The 21297-nt window shown below is 37.3% G+C and overlaps 1 protein-coding gene across 2 annotated transcripts in view; it reads right to left on the reverse strand.

The window, feature by feature from the left end:
• LOC150090655 (anoctamin-7-like) overlaps window positions 1-21297 on the reverse strand; it is an 84565-nt gene that overhangs the window by 12723 nt on the left and 50545 nt on the right. For both annotated transcript variants that reach the window (XM_090372032.1, XM_090372023.1), the window contains exons 7-16: window positions 16126-16294; window positions 15847-16012; window positions 15469-15559; window positions 13932-14098; window positions 13383-13465; window positions 10526-10663; window positions 4054-4249; window positions 3854-3965; window positions 596-650; window positions 368-465 (exon numbers count right to left, since the gene is read on the reverse strand). In XM_090372032.1, the coding sequence (XP_090228158.1) occupies window positions 368-465; window positions 596-650; window positions 3854-3965; window positions 4054-4249; window positions 10526-10663; window positions 13383-13465; window positions 13932-14098; window positions 15469-15559; window positions 15847-16012; window positions 16126-16294 (1275 nt within the window). The remainder of the gene's footprint in view (window positions 1-367; window positions 466-595; window positions 651-3853; window positions 3966-4053; window positions 4250-10525; window positions 10664-13382; window positions 13466-13931; window positions 14099-15468; window positions 15560-15846; window positions 16013-16125; window positions 16295-21297) is intronic.

Consider the following 21297-nt stretch of genomic DNA (forward strand, 5'->3'; position numbering starts at 1 on the left):
TAATTCAATTAATCGTGATAAACTCAGGGGTTAAAAATGGAAAATTTTATAAATGTAAAATAAATCAAAAGCTTACAGCCTATAACTCATTTTAGTGGATATTTTCGTACATTTTACTTAAATATTTGCATGTATGTATATTTTGCATGTTTTAAGCACATATCCGATGTCGAGTACTATACACTATTTGGAATTGTAGTATGGAAGGAGTTCTGGTGCTGCCATCTATGGACATATAAATGAACCATTAGCAGAAGTATTTCAATTTCTTTTATACTGTATTTTTAGAATATTTTGTTAATATGAAATGTTGTCGACAATAGTCAGTAAAAACAGCATGAGTGGTGGAATAACGTCAAATACATACGGCAGTAGAATCTCCTGTGCATTGTTGATTATCTGCTTTCCAATCATAATGATCGCAAGTTGCTGGGCCAATTCCATCAAACATCCACTGTTGTTACACTGAAGATAGATAAATGATAAAAATATATATTTATATACAAATATAAATTTAGCCTTAAAAACGGGAATTATCTGCGAGAAGTATATTATTGTTTAAAATGTTAATCATCCATAAAAACAGTCACAGTACCTCTTCATTCCTGAGTCCTAAAATATTTCCATAATGGCCAGGGTATCCAGCAAACCTAAGAGGAAGAAAAAAAAGGGTGGGGGGAGGATAAATAATTTATTGATCGTATACAATACGTTATAAGATTCAGCGCATTCGTATAAACATATTCTATTCTCGATCAAACGTAATTGGACATATAGCTGAACACAACATGCACTTATAAAGACAATTAATATCGGATTGAATAGGGAATAGGCCGTCCTCGTGGATAGCACAGTTGGTAGAATCGCCGTCCTCTCCATACCGGGTGGAAAAGACCTGAGTTCGAATCACGGGAGGAATTTTTATGGGTCTTTTTGACAATGTGGCCGAGTTAATCAGTCTCGGGCGAGAGCAGCATGGTTCTACCTCCCAGAAATTCGGGTTTTTTGTCCAGCAAACAGAAAATCGACCACAGAACACACGCAATTTACAGACAATGTATACAGTGCAATATGGACTGATGCGCCTAAAACCCTACAACAAACAAACAAACAAAACAGGGAACAGGCTATTACAGCCGTCAAGTTCGTCACCGCCACTAGGTTCGTTACAGCGGCCAATAACAATATTGTGTGACGTCACTTTGACGTGTTATGGCTATAAAAACGTAATGCAATTGTATTTCTGTATTCGAAGTGTCTAAATAGACTATTTCAGCACTGTAAAAATATTTTCTGCATAATTTTTACTATTTTTTGACCAAACTGATGCAATAGATTATACTAGTATCTGTACAATCTATTGTATTTTAACTAGATGAGAATAATGAGTTACACAGTTGACTACTTAGCTCATTTTGTTTTTATTCCTAATAACGTAAATAAGTTGGAAAAATCTTGTAACAGTAACGGAATCAAGTTAAGTTAGTTCAGCGCCTACGTTTTTTTTTTTTTTTTTGAATAATTTTTATCCTTAAGAAAGATGAAATCCACACACGCAAAATTTATTTTAAAAAAAGTCATTATCACAGGATTAGCTTGTATTTCCTGGATTTTAAATACTTTAAATGTGGCAGAAACTGAAAACATTCACTCCCCGGAATTTTCAGTAACAGTAATCAGAGATTAAAGCATTTTCGAAATAGATTCAGTTCATTTTGAGATTTTGCAGTGGAGTTAGATCAGTGTAGTTAAGAAGACCTTCTATTTTGAATTACTGGATTCTGTATTTTCTCTCGAATGTCATTCTCCTTTATTTATATACTTATCTATTTTGCCCTGAAAATGAATGTGGCCACATACATATAAAAATTTTTTCTTTTAATTCATGCCATTCCCTATTTTAAATTAATTATGTAAGGCACTAAAACAAAAATCACCCATATTTTTAATTCAGCATTAATTACCAAATTTATATTTTTTGATTTTTGTGGTCTTCCAGGAATTGTTTATTTTTTATTTAATTATAAAAGTCAATTCCATGCAAATTATTATCCAAATTTATAATCAGTTCATTCTTAACTGAATCCATTTTAAATAATAAATAAATAAATAAATAATTTTTAGTTTATTCCAAATGGATATAATTTGAACACCTTCATTCTGGGAATTTTTTTAGCTGGAGGATCCCTTCGGTTGCCCTACGGACCAATATGGCTATACAGTATTTTTCAGACAGGTTTCTGCTTTAACAAATGATCGAACAGACACAGAATTTTGATGATGACTTGAAAATATTCTTGATCGGAGGTACAGAAAATAAATTCTCAATAACAGATCTAATCTCCAAAAATTCTATTCTTCCCAGTCTGCTTCTTCTATCTAATTGACGATGAGATCCTTATCCTGATGTTAAAGCTAACTCAATCAGCCGTCACACCTCTTTGAAGATTTTGGTCTTTATTTATTGTTAATTTTTGTTCATGATTTTTAAATACTTCAAGTATTATGCTACTTTTTTTATTTTATTTATTATGAATCCTCCAGTGGGAGGCTGTATGCCTTAGGGCCATAAAGAGTAACGTGCAGGTAATGAAATAAAAGGACACAAAGGGAGTTTTTGAAACTTTAAACTTTTAATTAAATTTTGACCAAAACCAGAATTAAATGACATAAATAACCGAAAGCCTTGTTAATTAACTTTGAGTTAATTAAAAAAAATAATGTTAACATTTTTCTTGCCAACATTTTTCCACAGTATTCCCATTTGAAATGTAGTTTATCTCCTTTATTCCATATTGTATGTCTTACATAAATCTTTGAAATTAAAGCATCACATTAAAGCAACACTCTCATCGGAAGCGTTCACCATCATTCTATAGACTTGTGTAAACATGTTCATCTGACTGGAAGAGTGGATTCATCACTCAACAGTACTACTTTCCATCAACCGGTACGTTCGTTTGATTTGGTAATGGAGGAGTTATACACTGCACTTTTATTGTTATAAATTCATCGCACGCATAGCTACGTTCCTTTTTTTTAAAATACTTCCAGGATTACCAGAATCCTCAAGATAAGCCTCTCTAAGGATAAATGGCGCGGGAGAGCCAGTATTCGCAGAACAGCTTGTTTGTCCTTGTGGGTAAGCATTTCTGGCTTAACCTGGTAGTTTTTTCGCTGCAGGATTATCTTCGGTCTTCCATTTTCGCAGTTTTCAACCGTCGACTTAAGGATATTCAATTTTTGTACTGTAGTAGTAAGGTTTTAGGAGCATCAGCGACTATGGCCATATTGCTCCGTGTATACTGTCTGTAAATTGCGTGTTCTGAGGTCGATTTTCTGCTTGATGGACGAAAAACCCGAGTTTCCGGGAGAGAAAACCATGATGCCCTCGCCTGAGACCGGCTAACTCAGCCACGTTGTGCAAAGGCCCATAAAAATTCCTTACGTCATCGACGGGACTCAAACTCGGGTCTTTTCCACCCGGTGTGGGGAAGACGGTGATCCTACCAACTGTGTTACCACGAGGGCCAATTTCTGTGCAAAGGCATGCGTTGACCCCGATATGACATCCAACTATCACAGCTTTCTGAAAGTTCGTTAACTCTTTCTCTTATCTTATTCTACCGAAGTGAAGTGTGAAATATCTTCCGTGCGTGATTCACTTTCCTTTAATTAGAGGGGTGTCCCATTACTTTTGGTACGCAAAGTGTATACACCTGTATACACGCACGTACAAATTAATTCGCTATCTCACAGAACTTCATTAACAATCATAATTTTTCATGCGCTAAATGAACGTGCACAAGCGCTAAATTATTGACTTCTAGAGAATAAACTGGAAAATTCTTACCTTCCTTTGAAAAAGGCGATGTAAAATATGGAAGAGTAGTAATTGATGAACTGGAATACAAACACTTTGAAGGTGAGGTTGTTATCGAAGTCTGTCTGAGTTCGGTGCATCTCTGAAAGATAATTTTCCATTATGAGGACGAATAATCCAGTTTATTATTAAATATCAATCTGATAGAATTTCTTAATGTCTCTACTTACCCCATTGCGTTAGTCTCAGAGCCAATTTTTCATAAACTCTTCCGAGACACATAATAAGGATAAGATTGACTACTGCGCCAGTTGAACTCGAAATGAGGGCTGCAGCACCTCGAAATGTTGGGCTCCTGAACAGAAAAATGGACACCAGCACTCGATAAATGATAACTGCTATGATGAAAATCATCACTAGCGTCATCTAGGAAAGCAAAAAAAAAAAAAAAAAAAAAAAATTGATTTTTTAATTACTTCATTTATTTTTTACATTGATGAATTTTAAAATAAAAGAGCTAATTTTGCTTATAATATCACCAATTTAATTATTGCTATTATTTTTTAAAATTATTTATTAATGAATTTCATATTTCTTTTCAATGAAGAAATATCAAATTCTAAGAATAAAATTTATTGAGGGCGGGATTTTAATGTTTGTAAGCCCTAGACACTTTCTGAAAAGTGGAAAACAGGAGTAAAATATTTCTTATAATAAATTATACTGTATGAACACGCTGACTGCGAATTACATCTGTTTATGTAATGCAAGTATGAGCAGTTGATCAGTGCATGCACGTATGAACGTGTATAAACGTCTATGACTGTTGTCTCGACTTGTTTCGTAGAGAGTTAAACGTTCATTCTCCTGTTCAAAACAGTTGTACTCACAAATATGTATATGTGAGTTATATGTAATATGGAGACGTAGCCGAGTGGTCAGGAGCGCGAATGCCATGACACATGATCTTTGAGTGGACTGGGGTTTAAGCCCGTGACTGCTAAATACAATTAACATTTGATTTATTGTAAAATTTCACTGTCGTGTAGGGGTATAAAGAACATATATTGTTTTTTTAAATAGTGGGATAAGTTTGTGGTGTGACATTTTAAGAAAATATTGTCAATTTTAAAAGAAGACTGGTGAGCTGTATTTTCAATTTTTCATATTTTGATTCTAAAATAATTTATTGTGTTTGAAGTGATTTAAAATATCTGCAGATATAGGCGAAAACACGAATCTGGTTATGAAAAAAGAAAAAGCGGATAAAATGAAGATTCAACTCCTGGCAGATCAGTTGTCGGTCATTATTCGTTATGTATCAAAAGATGGACAAGTATATGAGCGTTTCTTGATGTTTGTTCCCATTGAAAAGCGTGATGCAAAATATCTTTTAGAAACGGTAGCATCTGTTCTTGATAAACATGGAATAGATGTAGCAAATTACAGATCTCAGTTATATGACGACGCTGCTAATATGAGTGGGATGTATTCTGGAGCCCAAGCCAGATTCAAGGAAGTCAACAAACTAGCAGTATGGGTTCCACATGCTTCACCACAGTCTTGATTTAGTAGGGACCACATCCGCAGAAAGCTCTTTGACTGCCCTTAATTTTCCGGCATTTTACAGTCGCTCTACACATTCTTTGCAGCCTCGCCACAAAAATGGTCTAAATTGAGTACAGTGGAGACTACAATCTCGGTCAAAAAATCTTATCAGACACAAAATGGTCATCACTTTACGGTGCTGCGAGATCACTGAAAAAAAATTACAGTAAAATTCGTGCAGCATTCGTTGATATCTTAGACTGCGAAGAACAAAAACCGACAGTGGTTCATGAGTAAAAGCTTTGATAAATAAACTGAGCAAGTTAGAAATAGCATTAATGACTGTCATTTGCGAAGATCTTCTAAAAAAACATAGAGCGAATAAAGAATTTCAAGAACCTGGAAATGAGTTATACGTAATTGTTAAATTATATGATGCTCTTCTGGATTATTTGATTGATGTTCGAGACGAAGACAAATTTGATGATTTTGAAAAAAAAAAAAAAATGGCAAAAGAATTCGTTCTAAATTCTGATTACAGACAAAGGAAGAAACCGTTTGACGAAACACCAGAGGAATTGGTACCAGCAGAACTAAGTGCAAAAGATATTTCGAATTCAACTTTTTTTTATCGTATTGTAGTTCTACTAGTCACAGAAATGACAAAACGAGTTGCTGCATACAGTACATTGCATGATACCTTCAGTTTTTTATAGATAAATCTATGCCAAAAGAAGAAATTCGATCTAAAGCCACAGCATTTGTCAACACCTACTTTTCCGACTTAAAGTAGACTTCGTTGATGAATTCCTATTGTTTTCGGCACTATACAAGAACAAAACGTCTGGAGCAGAATTAATAAAGGCACAAATAAAAGATAAACTGATTACTAGTTTCCCAAGCGTACACATAGCTTTAAGAATTTATCTATCCATAATTAGATCGAATGCTGAAAGAGAGCGCTCATTTTCGAAAGTTAAGCAGATCAAGAACTGTATATGCTCAACTATGAGCCAAGATTGGCGCCTCTATATATCGGGAACGATATTACTCGTCATATGGATTTCGAGGACGTTATTAAAGATTTTGCTACGACGAGAAACCGATGCAAGAAACTTTTGTGAGCTTAAGAAATGTTACTAGTAATCTAGATATTGGCGATATTGTACATTTTGTTTCCTTTTAATTTCAAGTATAATGTTGAAGATTTATAGTTGTATTATTTTTAAATCTGAAAATCTTTTCCTCCCTATTTTTTTTTTCCCCTTCCATCGTACGCCCTACACACAGTGCCTAATGGGAAATGCGGCCCTGAGTTTATTGTTTAAAAATCGCATTATTCTGCTCTATTTCATTTCAACTCGTCGTATTCTATTTTGTTGTGAATATAAACATTTTTATGAAATTTTTTTTTTCTTTTCATTATATTCATGCTACAAACGTAGCCTACAAATAAGCAAGAGAAAGGACCTGTGCTGCCATCTATTAAGCTCTTACTAAACTAATGTATACTTAAATCTGAATCAATTATTTATTTTATTATTATTTTATTTATATATATTTTTTTTTTCCTGTTTTTACTTAAACGATAACAGGAGTTCACAAGAGAGAATTAAAGAAACAGCACCATATTTAGAATTTAATCAGTAAAAAAAAATAAACAATTTTAAATGACGGCTAATCCACTGAATTTAATAATTAATTTATTTTACAAGAATTAATGACAGTCATATGACGTGAAAAGAACATTAATATAATTCCAAGCTTAGAAGTTTTTAATATATAACTGTATGGCTCCAAATATATCAAGAAGTTTGAAGAGCCGTATTCCCTTTCGGCCAGCTGGATTTAAACTGCTACGAAAATGCAACATCTCGGCTAAAATATGTTGCCCTTGCAACGAATTATTTATTTATTTATTTATTGTTATTAGCTATATGGTGCAAGGAAGCCTGAGGCTTTTTCTGCACCAGCCAAAAAAAAAAAAAAAAAAATTCCTGAGCTACCCAGAGAGAGAGAGAGATTGCACTATTTTCAGTGAGACCATCTGTCACAATTTCATTGACAGATGGTCTCACTGAAAGGCTAGTTGACCATTTGTTTAAAAAGATCAGACAACTGGTTCCTCCTCAGATAGCACCAGATAGATCGTATCTGATGAGGGATCAGTCAGACAAAATACTTACTTGCAAAGAAGTTGCTCAATGTGAGCTGCCATGCTGTATATGAAGTCAAAATTTCAAAGTTATAATATAGGTATATTATAACTTCGAAGCTCTGACTTCAAGCAGTTACCCCGTGGGTTGGTAGAATAACCGTCCTCCCGACACCGGGTGGTAAAGACGTAAAGACCTGAGTTCGAGTCCTCAATTACGTGAGGAATTTTTATGGGCCTTTTTCACAACGTAGCCGAGTTAGTCAATCTCATGGGAGGACAGCATGCTTTTTCTCTCGAAAACTGAGGGCTGATGACCCTCCTATGTGTGTGTCCTGTGGCACAATCTTAACGATCAGACACCTTTTAATTGACTGTCCAGATTTTAGCAATACCCGTTTTACCGCTTTTAATCATCTGACTGAGCCTTATATACTCAGTCAGATTTTATCCGACAATGACAATGTGTCTGCTGTTTTTAGCTTTTTAAAAGCAATAAAGGTTTTTAATCGTATTTAAAATTTATATGTTATTGTTGTTTATTTATGTTTTTAGATCTGGACATGGTGGCCTAATTAATTAGGTCACCGAGATGTTAAATTTTTAGATATTACCTGGTCTTGGCGCATTATAGCCTTAGTTGCTAGTGCGCCAATAAAACCCAAATCAATCAATCAATCAATCAATCTCTCGGAAACTCGGGAGAAAAAACCATGCTTTTCGTCCAGAAAACAGAAAATCGACCACAGAGCACACGCAATTTACAGACACTATATATGGAGCAATATGGCCTTAGTCACCGATGCTCCTAAAACCCTATTACAACAACAGCTTCAAGCAGCTCATACCGAACAACTTCTTTTCAACTGTTTTGTCGGGTTATTGTTAGTAGAGGCCACCTGCTCTCCGATAAGGGACCAATCAGTGCTGAAACAGTCTGTCAGTGCAGTGTCTCGCCTTTTAAACAAATGGACGATTAACCTTTCGACGATGCCATATGCTTTTAAAGTGGTGCAATACGAGGGCAATTCGTTGCAAAGACAAAGTTTGTTCTGCTGCGAATATTAAAACGATCGTCTTATCATACCACTTTAAATCCTGCTGCCCGAAAAATGCTTGAAAGGATACTTAATAAAGTTTGTACTGGAAACATCTTATATTACATTTCCAACAAGGAAGGTTGTATCCAGGAGGAGATAACTGCTGTACTTATCCCTAAGGTTATTAGCAAACCTAGATCCTTCAAGTTCTTTTTCTGCATAATCTGGAAACTAAACAAATTTTCCTTACGGTTACCTCTCCCATCTTCGGCAATAAAATGAAGGCTGGATTTATCTTCCTAGAGGAAGATAAAACTGCGTTTGTCTTTTGGACGATTTGCAAATGGGCTGGTTCCAGGGTCTGCGCTACCTAAATATAACCGCGAAAAGAACTTCCTTAAGTGGCGCTGACGCCGACGCATTCGCTCATTTCGCCTTCCGATAAGCCGGGCCTGGCTGATTCTAAACATAAATTTTTAAAAATACTAAAAGAGAGCTACCAGTAAATAAGACCTGTTAAAAATATTCCCCGCCCTGCACACATTTCGTGCCCATCCACCCGTGATCAAATGAAGTACCTGCTCTCTGACGACTAGGGACCCGTAAGATCGAAGTCTTGTTTCCGAGAAACTTATAGATATACTGTATATATATACACTGTGCTGCCTCTTTATTAGGTACACCTACCTAGTAGCGTGTTGAGCCTCCTTTAGCCTTCTAAACAGCCTGAATTCGTCTAGGCATGGATTGAACAAGATGCTGAAAACGTTGTGCAGGAATGGACTACCATGCAGACATGAGTATGTCACGCAGTTCCTTGAGATTCGACGGAGGTGTAGGCCTGCAGCGAACAGCCCTTTCCAACTCATCCCAAAGATGTTCAATAGGATTGAGATCCGCAGACTGAGTGGGCCACTGCAGCAAAGAAAAATCATTCCATAGTGATTCGGGCTTTATGCACCGGCGCTTTGCCACTGCAGCAAAGAAAAGTCATTCTCGTGTTCCTGGAACCATTCCATAGTGATTCAGGCTTTGTGCACCGGCGCATTATCCTGCTGGAAGTAACCGTCTGACTGAGGATAAGCTGTCAAATGTGAACGGATGCACTTGGGCAGCAACGATGTTTAGGTACGATGTGGCATTCAGACGTGAATCTGTGGGTACCAATACACCCAACGTATGCCAAGAAAACATTCCCCACACCACAACACTATCCCACCACCTTACACAGTAGTCGTTAGACATGACGGGTCCACGGATTCATATTGTTTTCGCCAAAATTCTGAGCCTTCCATCAACATGATGCACCAGAAACTTCGACTCGTCAGACCAAGCAACTTTTTTTTCAATCCTCGATAGTCCAGTGCTGGTGTTGCTGTACCACAGGAAGCGTGCTCTCTGGTTCTTCATTGATAACAAAGGTACGCGATGTGACCATCGGTTGTTGTAGCCCATTCGCGAGAAAGTGCGACTAGTGGTCCGTTGCGATATTTGTTCTGCGCACCAAGGTTGTATTCTGACGTGATGTGCGACATTGTGGCCCATCTGTTTGCTTGCACAATTCTAGCCATCCTCCTCTGACCTCTCTCATTAACAAGCGATTTTCTTCCACAGGAATACCGTAGAGGGGATGTTTTCTGTTCGTTGTGGCATTCTGGTGCGTGAAAAGTTCAGGAGAACTGCCGTTTCAGAGATGCTTTGTCTAGCACGTCTTGTACCTACTGCCATGCCACGTTCGAAGTCCGTTAGATCACTCCTTTTCCCCATTCTTGCTACGGTTTGTACGCTTAACTGATACTAGAAAGGTTGTTCTGCTGCATTTTATATCCACAAAAAACGTGGTCATGTGACTTGCAACGTTGTGCAAGTCACATGACCATAGTTCAAACCATTTGTGTGCACAGCAGCGGTTTACTTTACTTTTACTGCTTACACCCAATCGTACTTAGTGATACTCACCATGACTAAAATGGATCCCCAACCGGTGGCCATCCTTTTGAATCGAACTACTTGAGGAAAAGATGGTTCTTTAATCCCAGTTATTGGGTTTCTTTCCACAAACTGTGCTTTGGCTGCAAATTCCGGTCGAGGCCGTTCCTAAAGCAAAAAATGGTACAGTTTATTAGTAAAACGTAAAAAACAAAGGAGAAAGAAATAACAGTGTCTTTATGAATTATTTTTTCATTAAGTATTGTATTATTTTATACGATCAACCACTGTGGAAATTATGTAGACTCGATTGGAAGACATTAACAATAATTAAAGCCATAACAAAATCAGAAATCGCTTTGAAAACTTTCCGACAGGACGCAGAAGCGTCGCATTAGAAGTATTAAAGAACTAAATTATACCATTTTTCTTATTACTACTAGTCTTGAAATTTTGTTTCCATAACTACGAGAATGAAATTGTTTTTAAAAGTTTCTGATAGGTGGAAGAAGTGTCACATTAATATCATTAACGAATTGAAAATTTGCTATTTATTATTTATTTTTTTTTTGTTCTAATCCGTTTTGAAATTTTGCTTTCAAAACTATTTGCCTAATAAATACCGGATATAATGCAAAACGTGTAATGCTAATCTAATCTGAGCTTCCATAATTTTTCTTAGGGTCAGTTTGTCTCGAAAACATTAGAGCTGCTTCCACTAAGGTAAGCTCGTACAAACTGCGAGGAGAGAATTAGAAAAAATATAGAAACAAGAAAGCCCAAATAATGTTGGGATATTACTTCTTCAGGGGAATCCAGCAACCGAATAATGAAATCAGATATTTTTCTGAACATTCGTAGTATTAAACAAAAATATCGAGATATTTCGACGTATCGGAAAAATAGTTAGAGAAAAAACGTTTCGTATGCTGTATGCATATACAGTATATAATTGGACTGTTTGTTTGGCTCTTGGCATTGGAAGCAAATTGCTGCTATGGATAAAGGGATGGTTGAGTGGGGGAAGACAGAGAGTAGTAATCAATGGACATTGCTCATCGTGGTCCAATGTTATTAGTGGAGTCCCTCAGGGTTCAGTATTGGATGTATTATTGTTGTTTTCTGTATTTATAAATGATATTTATGATGGTATATCAAGCTTAATGTCCAAGTTTGCAGACGATACGAAGGTTGGTAGGGTTGTTAAGGACACTAATGACAGTACGCTGCTGCAACAGGATCTAGAAAAGTTGAGCAGATGGGCTGAGAGGTGGCAAATGAAGTTTAACATTGACAAATGTAAAGTACTACATATGGGAAACAGCAACCCCAGAGTAACGTATCAACTCTGTGGTAGACTAATAAATTCTCTACCACTGACAGTGGTAGAGAACGAAAAGGACCTGGGGGTAATTGTGCAGGCAGATATGAAGTTTTCTGAGCAGTGCAGACGGTTTGCAAGAGTAGCTCATAGTGTCTTGTCAATGATATACAGGAATTTTTCTAGGGGATAAGGAGGTGATTATCCCCTTATATAAGGCAATGGTCAGGTCACACCTTGAGTACTGTGTACAGGTCTGGAGGCCTCATTTCAAGAAGGATGTAGAGCTGCTGGAACGAGTACAGAGAAGGGCAACAAGATTAGTGAATGGAACAAAGGGTTGCTCTTACGAAGAAAGGCTTAAATTTTGCAAATTACAGTGTCTGGAGACTAGGCAACTGCGAGGTGATCTGATTGAGGTGTATAAAGCCTTGAATGGTTTGAGCATGCTCAATCCTGATGGAATTCTTCCTCTTGCTCAGAATAATCATTTGAGAGGGGATAAATTCAAATTGAGGAAAGACAGATGTAAGATAGATGTGCGGAAGTTTGCCTTTAGCCAGCTGGTGGTTGGTTGGTGGAACAGATTTCCATCCTTTTTTGTGGAAGTTGATAGCCTAAATAAATTTAAGGCTGAGCTGGACAGGTACTTGGAACGAACGGAGGGGTGAAATGGGAGCGTGTTTTTTTTTTTTTTTTTGGCTGATGCTGCATAAGCTTGCTTTTTGCATCATATGCCTCTACTAATGCTATTCTATATCTTTTCAATCTCGATAGGCCCAGAAACAAACTTGGTATGACCTTTTTCATGCACTATCGGCGCCTCCTTAGCCAGGTGGGAAGGAGCAGCAGTGCGTAGCACACGCTTCTTGATTAAACCGGGGTTCGAGCCCGTCACCACCAAATACGGAGGATGCGGAAAGGTCAGGGAATGACCACCGCATGACCCGGAGCAATATGGCCTTAGTTGCTAATGCTCCTTAAAAAACCAAACAACAGAACATGCACTATCCTCGTGAGTAGCACAGTTGGTAGGATCGCCTTCCTCCCCACACCGGGTGGAAAAGATCTGAGTTGGAGTCCCGTCGATGATGCAAGTAATTTTTATGGGCTTTTTTGGGGAGGGTAGGATGGTTTTTTCTCCCAGAAACATAGGTTTTCCGCCCAGCAAACAGAAAATCGACTACAGAACACCGCAATTTACTGACAGTATACTCGGGGAAATATGGCATTAGTCGCTGATGCTCCTAAACCCTACTACAACAATCTGCCATCCACTAGAATGTTCTTTGAATCCAAAAGTGACAACGGAGATACTGTTAGAACACGTTTCTCTGTCAACAAGCTCTGAAAATCATTGCTAGTCCTCATACGAGTACATTCCTCAAAACCAATGCTGCCTTTTGATCTGTCCGACCCCTGTTTTCTTAAACTCGATATGCTCCAATACATTTTGGAAGCTATTTTTTCCGCATATATACTTACTAGCGCAACATTTACTGCCTTTTCAATTACAAATATTTACAAAACATTCAGCATAGAACAGAATATAGTAATAAAACTCACTTCTTCCTCTTCGAAATCCATACAGTCCCAGTGGTGAGCTAAACTGGCACTTTTTCTTTTCCAATACTCCAAAAATGTCACTGCTGTAAAGTAAAAATAGGGGAAAAAATTAATAAATATTGCCCATTATATGATTCCACAGATATGCATTGCATTAGAACCATGCTGTCGTAAATGCTTTTAAATAAACACTACATTTAATTTTTTTTCCCCCGCTATGAACAAAATCTTCATATCAACATTTCGACTTCATGTCAACCTATGAACAAAATCTTCATGTCAAGCGCTAATAATAGTATTTGAAAATCGAGGTTTACTTTTATGGTTCGGCAATAATACTTAAACTTAAAACACACCAAGAGTTCGTATTTTGTAGTTTGTTTTTTAAGAAATCGACTATGGAAATTTTTACAACCTGTAAAAATTTCCATAATTTCTTCTACTCCAACTGATCACCATAATTTTTCTTCTCTCAAAATAGAAGAAAAATTATAGTGATCAGTTGGAGTAGAAGAAAATTTAACAGAATAATTTTATTAATTATCTTACCCCAGAAAGACACAAATACGGCATAGAACACTGTTCCTGGATGGTCAAAGAGGTAGGACATCTTGCTGAAGAAACAGACATCACTGAGATACCAATATCCACAACCGTATCGTTCTTCACAGCGAGGACACATCCGATAGGCGGTGCCACTGCTGCACACGTCATTGCTGTAATAAATTTGATTTCATATGATTACTAAAATGGGACTGAACTATAAAATGCGAAATTTTCGGACAGAAGGGGATTGCATATTTAAAGTACAGGTTACCAAAAGTCATGCAGCCCATAAAAGTTATTTTTATTTATTTATTTTTATGTTTCATAGTTGTATTAAAAAGGAAATGGATTTTATTCCGTCGCTAAAATGGAATTATTTCATCCCACATTTTGACTTTTTCGGCTGGGCCCTGCTATATCGAATACCATGAACGATGAAATTGTGAGCTCCGAATCCCACTTGGTAACTGTATCGGAGTATATAAAGAAAATCATAATAATTTATCTCTTATTTTGCACCAAAATAATACATTTTTAAATTTTATAAATTTTAAATTATTATACACTGTATATAATAGACAATTATTATAAAATCATTGTATGGTATACGATAAATGCTAAGACATTTTCGTAGTTTTTTCAATAGCATACTATTTATATTTCTTATGAGATAAGAAAATAGCCTTATTTATCTTAAAGCGTACACTAAAATTATTTTGTGGGTTAATTTATTAACGCTGTAAATTCATTTGTATTTTATCTTTTGTGAAAGATTAATTTCATTTGTGATTCTTTAGGTGACGCTGCAGTAGACACCAAACGACACGATTTTGCTTCTTTAACTTAAAAAAATAATAAATAACATTTCTCATATTGAGTAAAAATAAATAAATTTTATTTTAAAAACACGTAATCTTATGATTTTTGTAGAAATATAAATATCCGATTGTATTAATTCTATCACTGTAATAGCCAAGCCGAAATAATTTGGGAATTTGCAGCATTTGCTACAAAGCGATTTTCTGTATCGGGCGAATTCTTTGATAAAATTGTATCCAGAAAAAAAAATAAAAATAAATAATAAATATCAGATTACATTGCTGTAACATAACAGCAATCTCGATATACAAAGGAATTAACGTCGCATTTCTAGCTTCAAATAAGTTCTGTTGAGAATGTATATATTAATGGGCATTTCCTAGATAGAAGCATTTGAAAAATGCTTTGATAACGTACAGCGTCAGCACATCGGAAAACATATTACCTCACTAAGAGACAATCTTGTGATGGTGCATACCTACACCAATAAAGTAACTAATGTACACCAACACACCGGAGTGAAAAAAGAACCATCATATAAAGTGTTGCTGTTGTGGTAATCGATAAAACTGCAGTTTCTTTACAACTAATGGCATTCTTTTTTTGACAGCTTTTGTTTGGTAGATGTAATTGGATTTTTTTTCCCTTTGGAACTCAAATAGCAAACGTTGTCTCGTTCTTTTGTGATGTTCAGATAAAAATAAAAGAAAGAAATGCTTACGAGGGTCTGTCGTCTTTCATGGTGATAACCCCGTAGAGGAAAACAATTAGTCCTACGACAGCTGCCGGCAAGAGCCACCCGGTGTAAAAACCTGAATGACGAAAAAACAAGAGATAAGGAACAAAATAAAATAACAAATTGTAATAAAGTACACTTTGTAAAATCGCAATATTACCTTAAGCCTATTCCCTTTCATTTCTTTAGGCCCCGAGACTTCCATTTTCCCCAGGAAAAGTGTCTGATATTATAAATATCCATTTTGTTAGAGATGTGCACGGATGTGAATCTCCTTAAAATGCCCACAGTGGATAAATTTTTGTTATACACTTGGATAGTAAATAAAATACGGATATCAATAGACGAAAGGAATAGGCGTACCTATCCAAGCAAAGTAGATGCCTATCTTCTCGCCAAAATATTCCCGGATATGGTCCAATGGCTGGTATTTAAACCACCTTCCCCAGCGAGCCCAGTAGATGTATAGCACCTGTCGTCTGTTCAGACTTTCTGGGGATACATAATAGTTAGGCTTTTGGTAGTCCCCCTATAATGAGATATAATTCATATTAATAATTTTAATTAGACAGCAGACGTACTTGCAATCAAATGGACGATACTAAAATTACAGAAACTTGATAACACACGATTTCTACTTACGTCGTGCAAGGGAAAGGCAGCGGTGTAAGCCCCTTCCTCGACCAAGCGATCAATTCCTATTTGAGCTCTTCTCCTTTTCCCATAGGCTGCTGTTTGAAGGATCTCGTGTACGATACGTATCCTCTGCGCATTTGTAAAGTACTCGTCTTGATTATCGCTACCTAAGAACCTGGAAATGAGTGAAGTCAACTGAATTAAGTTGTGCAAAAGACATCACAGAATCGTAATTTAGTCCTTAATCCACAAATATCTATCTGATTGGGTTACACGGATACTATACATTATATGATATTTAATTTAATAATTTCGCGTTACATAGGGATTGGAAAATTCCTTCACTCACAGCAGGGTGATATTCTTTGGATGGAGTGGCCAAGATCTCTGGACCTGAATCTGACTGAGCCTGTTTAGAATAATTTAGAGAGATGAATTAGGACATGTCGATCCCTTCCAACCACCAGTGCACAAAGATCGGTTGTTATCGTGTTGTGGGATTTTAACAGGGAAAATTAAGGAACAAAAAGTAATAATACTAGATCAGCTAGACAAGAATGGAACTACAAGGCAATCACAGCATGTATTTGTTAAAAGGAGATAATGCCTGATCAGTCTGATTACCTACTATGAGGTTGTCACAAAAAAATTCGTGCAAAAAATAATTTTGACATCACATATTCAGATTTCAAAGATTATCAAAGATTTTGATATTGTTCCACGTGAATGACTGCTGTACAATTGGATCAGCGTGGTACTGGAGGCAAGTTACTACTATGAATGAAGGGATGGTTGAGTAGTAGGAGACAAAGAATAGTTATAAAATAGCCACTGCTCTTAACAGACTAATGTTATGATTGAGGTCCTTCAAGGTCAGTGGCATAACTATGCCAATGCAGCCAATGTGGTGCATTGGGACCCAAGACCGAAAGGGGCCCACATCCCTCCTGCCCGAAACAGGAAAAAAATTTAATTGAGTAAAAATGTAAGTTTTTTAGTTATGTTTATGATAAATTTTTTTCACAAGAAGCATGTTTATTTTTAGCTAGCTGCACATCACAAGCGAAGCTGCAATGAATAGAAGCGAAACGGTATTAGCATCGCTGCTGCTTCCAGGGCAATTTTTAAGTATTTGGGACTGCGGGGCCAAAGTTAAATAGGAGCCCAGTTGTTGGGGGTCATTATTATTGAGTATAGTATTACTATTGCAGCTATAATATTTCTGAGTATTACTGAGTAACGTTTCCCACTGTATTGTTAATTTTTAGGGTTCGTAGTCTAACCAAGGACCCTTATAATGTCACTCGGTTGTCTGTCTGTCGCTCCGTCTGTCACAGCATTGTATCTCTGGAACCACTCAACCTATTGACTTGAAATTTTGCATGGGTTTGTACGTCATGTGGGCCAACATAACGCCATGTTGATCGTTGTTGACAAAAATTTGTCTGAGAAATGGGGGGTAAATGTGGGGGGGACAAAAATGTTGTCGACAACCTATAGCTTATTATACACCGTTGGAAAGAGCTCAACGAGTAGGTTTAAAATATAATTTTTAAAATTAAAAATGACGGCGCCAGACAGGAAAATGTGAGTAATTTTCGTGTCCCTCCCCTCTATTTCCGTCGCTAATGGAGCTAAAAATTTAAAAATCACTTTAGCTATGCGTTTGTTACTGACCCCCACCTGGTGTGGAATCTTCACTGCCTGCTGCCCCTAGTGGGGTGGGATTTTTGCTACTGACCCCTACCTGGGGGTAGGGTCTTCACTGCTGACCCCTACTGAGGAGTGGGATTCCTGGACCTATTGTTTAGTGCTCTACTCTATCACTTTAACTAACAACTCCTCCTTCCTACTTCTATGGCGATGCGTCTCACTTTCATCTCCATCTTTCTATCACTATATTCCCCCCAGTCTCTCCATCCCCATATTCTCCCTGCTATATATCCACGGACTGCTATATGCTTCCCCAGACCATCAGTTCAGGAGCTAAAAGATGAATCTGGCCTGCCTCTGCGCAGCTAGAGATGTGCGACAGGGGGGCAATCAAACTCATATTTGTTGCCCCCTGGTTGCTAAATCGCCTGACGCCGGCCACTCAACACAAAAAAAAAAAAAAAAAAAAACACCATCACACCTTCGTATATACCAACACACATAAACGACCGACGATGGCACTTACCACACCACAAGATGACAAAGCGGCGAATTGGGGGAACCCTAGAATCCGCAAAAAAAAAAAAACACCAATAATAATAATAACAACAGGGGATCAAAGAGATGTGGCATATGCAACAACCATCCCGATCAACGTGTCAACCACAGGTATGGTGCCAAAGACTACATAACAGCCTAGCAGCAATAGGTCTCCCAGCGAACGCCTACAAGGAACTCCAGAAAGTCGCAATCCTGAACACCTGTAGGTTTGTGAGAGAGTTCCTCGACCAACAGTAACATCAGACATAACAACAACCACTCTGTGTACTTGGTAGCAATACCCGTCACGAGGTGGAACCCCCAATCAGGGAGAAATAATATAAGAGCAGAAATAATAATAATAATAAATTAGCTATGCGTTATTCGATGCTTATCAATGGAAAACTATTCCGATTGAAATCTATCATTTATCATTAAGTGCGCTATCGAAGTGCATTAAAAAAATTGCAATTTTTTCACTTGCAAATTTTTATTTGCAAAATTTGCAAATAATTCTATAAAGGTCATTTATAAATTTTGCGACGAGAAGTATTTTTTAACAATTTTCAAAGCTGGAGTTGTCTCGAAAAGGAGGTACTCAGAGAGCCAGTGTTGAGGCCGCGGTGGTGAGGAGTCTTGCACGGCCCTCACCTGCCAGTCGCTTCTCCCACAAGACTTTAATCGCTTCTCCAGGAAGAAGTCGGAGTCGCTTCTCCCACCCTTGTCATTCACAACTGGAAAGACTCAAATATACGACGTTTTAGTTAGTTCCTCAGTTTTAGGCCAAGTCGACTATTCATGACTACTGAACCTTCATCCTGAGTGCCCGGCACTCAGTACTTTACCGATTTATTTATTTTTACCAACACAAATACTGTATTTTCAGGGACTCTGCATTGGGACCCACTTTTTCTAGTTTCACCGCTGCTCAGGGTTCGTGTCGGGGCCCTTACTGTTTCTAATAAATTAATGAAATTAATATTGGCCTTTCACGTATAATGTCGAAGCTTGCTGACGATACAAAGGTGGGCGGGATGGTTAATGATATTAATCAGAGTGGGTGGGCAGGTCAGTGCGGACATTAGTGAGGTCGTAAATTTCGGGCATTTTTTGTGATAATTTTGATTTTTGCTTAACGAACATTGTAATTTTAATGAAGGAATAGTTTTAAGAATCTTAACTACGCAATTTAATTAATTTTGTATGTTTCTAAATATTTCGAGAATTACACGTAACTTACAGTCGCCAATATCGCAATATCAAAGCGGTTGTTTAAGAAATAGTGGGAGGTTCTAAGCCGTAACTGAGATAAAAATGATTCTTGAACTTTTGCGTGCATAATTAATATTGTAGTTTTTGTAAATTTTATGTACTGTAATATATTTTCGCTGTATAAGTAATGCAGATGTCACTACAAATATTTTTCCTGCATAAGTCATTGAAATTTATTACATTGGCGGGTTGTTAGTGTATCTGTGGTTCTGTGATTGCATTGATTTGCTTAATGTTCGAAATGCAGTGGCTCCCCCAGCCATAATTGGCCTTGTGGCCTTCCAACGAGATGGGGTACAATAATCGGTTTGTTTTATTTATTTTTGTTTCATCTTATAGTCACCTTGTGGTTGGTTTTCGTCGTCCATTTATAGCGATATTTCACGCAATTTGGACCTGGTGCCATCAAGGGGACACGGCTAAATTTTGTAAATACAGTGTATGTATTATTTGGTATTATTATTAATTGGCATTAATAGGCTAATTAATGCCAATTAATAATAATACTGCAACACCCTTTATCTCGATCTATTCCCCCCTTTATTGTTTTTCCCCTCGTTTTTCTTTCTTTTATTATGTTCTTCATTATTTATTTAGTTAATTTTCTGTATGTAGAAAAAGGGCCGTAGCCCTCGTTAGAATAAAATCAGGGGACTCGTCAAGTACTCAGCTGTCCATAATAATGTTAGCGCTTGCCCTCATGCATCTGGCTGGTGGAATCACCATTAGCAGGATGTGCTAGTCCCACAGGAGGTAGTTATTCTTGTAGACTCAATTGCTAGGGAAACGGGGAATATTTTATGCAATAATGATTAATGGAATAGGACTCTTACATTATAGCGGGATATACTCGCCAGGAGCAAAAGAACAGTTAGCATTGTTCTTTTTTATTGGTAAATTATCAATAGCAAGCCCTCGTGGGTAGCACAGCTGGTTGGATCGCCGTCCCCCCCCTCCCACCGGGTGGGAAAGAGCTGAGTTCGAGTCCCGTGGATGACGTGAGGAATTTTTATGCGTCTTTTTCACAACATGGCTGAGTTAGTCGGTCTCAGGCGAGGGTAGCATGGTTTTTTCTCCCGGAAACTCGGGTTTTCCGTCCAGCAAACAGAAAATCGACCACAAATCACACGCAGTTTACAAGCAATATACACGGAGCGATATTGCTTCAGTCGCCGATGCTCCTAAAACCCTACAACAATAACAACAGCATCAGGGGCCAGCGAACTGTATTGCAGAGCAGTTGCCATAATCTTTTAAGTATTCGTGCTCCATAAAAAGCAAAATCAATCAATCTTTTAAGGGTACAAAAAGGAGCTATGTTATACAAATTTGTACTAATGATGTTAAGTATAGGTAATCTGAGGCTTTACTTAACAAGTGTGAGGTGTTGAAGAAGCCGCGAGTTAGAACTGAATTTGAAAGTTCCTGGAATTCTGTCAACACCTTTTTAAGATTAAAGCCTTTTCAATCAGTTTAGTCCTGTAGAAAAGTTCTACACCATGAGCTTTGCACATGGTGTAGAATATTTTATGCAATAATGATTAATGGAATAGGACTCTTACATTATAGCGGGATATACTCGCCAGGAGCAAAAGAACAGTTAGCATTGTTCTTTTTTATTGGTAAATTATCAATAGCAAGCCCTCGTGGGTAGCACAGCTGGTTGGATCGCCGTCCCCCCCCTCCCACCGGGTGGGAAAGAGCTGAGTTCGA

The sequence above is a fragment of the Mastigoproctus giganteus genome, chromosome 1, assembly GCF_048544385.1.
Source record: "Mastigoproctus giganteus isolate SK-2022 chromosome 1, ASM4854438v1, whole genome shotgun sequence".
Classification (NCBI taxonomy): Eukaryota; Metazoa; Arthropoda; class Arachnida; order Uropygi; family Thelyphonidae; genus Mastigoproctus; species Mastigoproctus giganteus.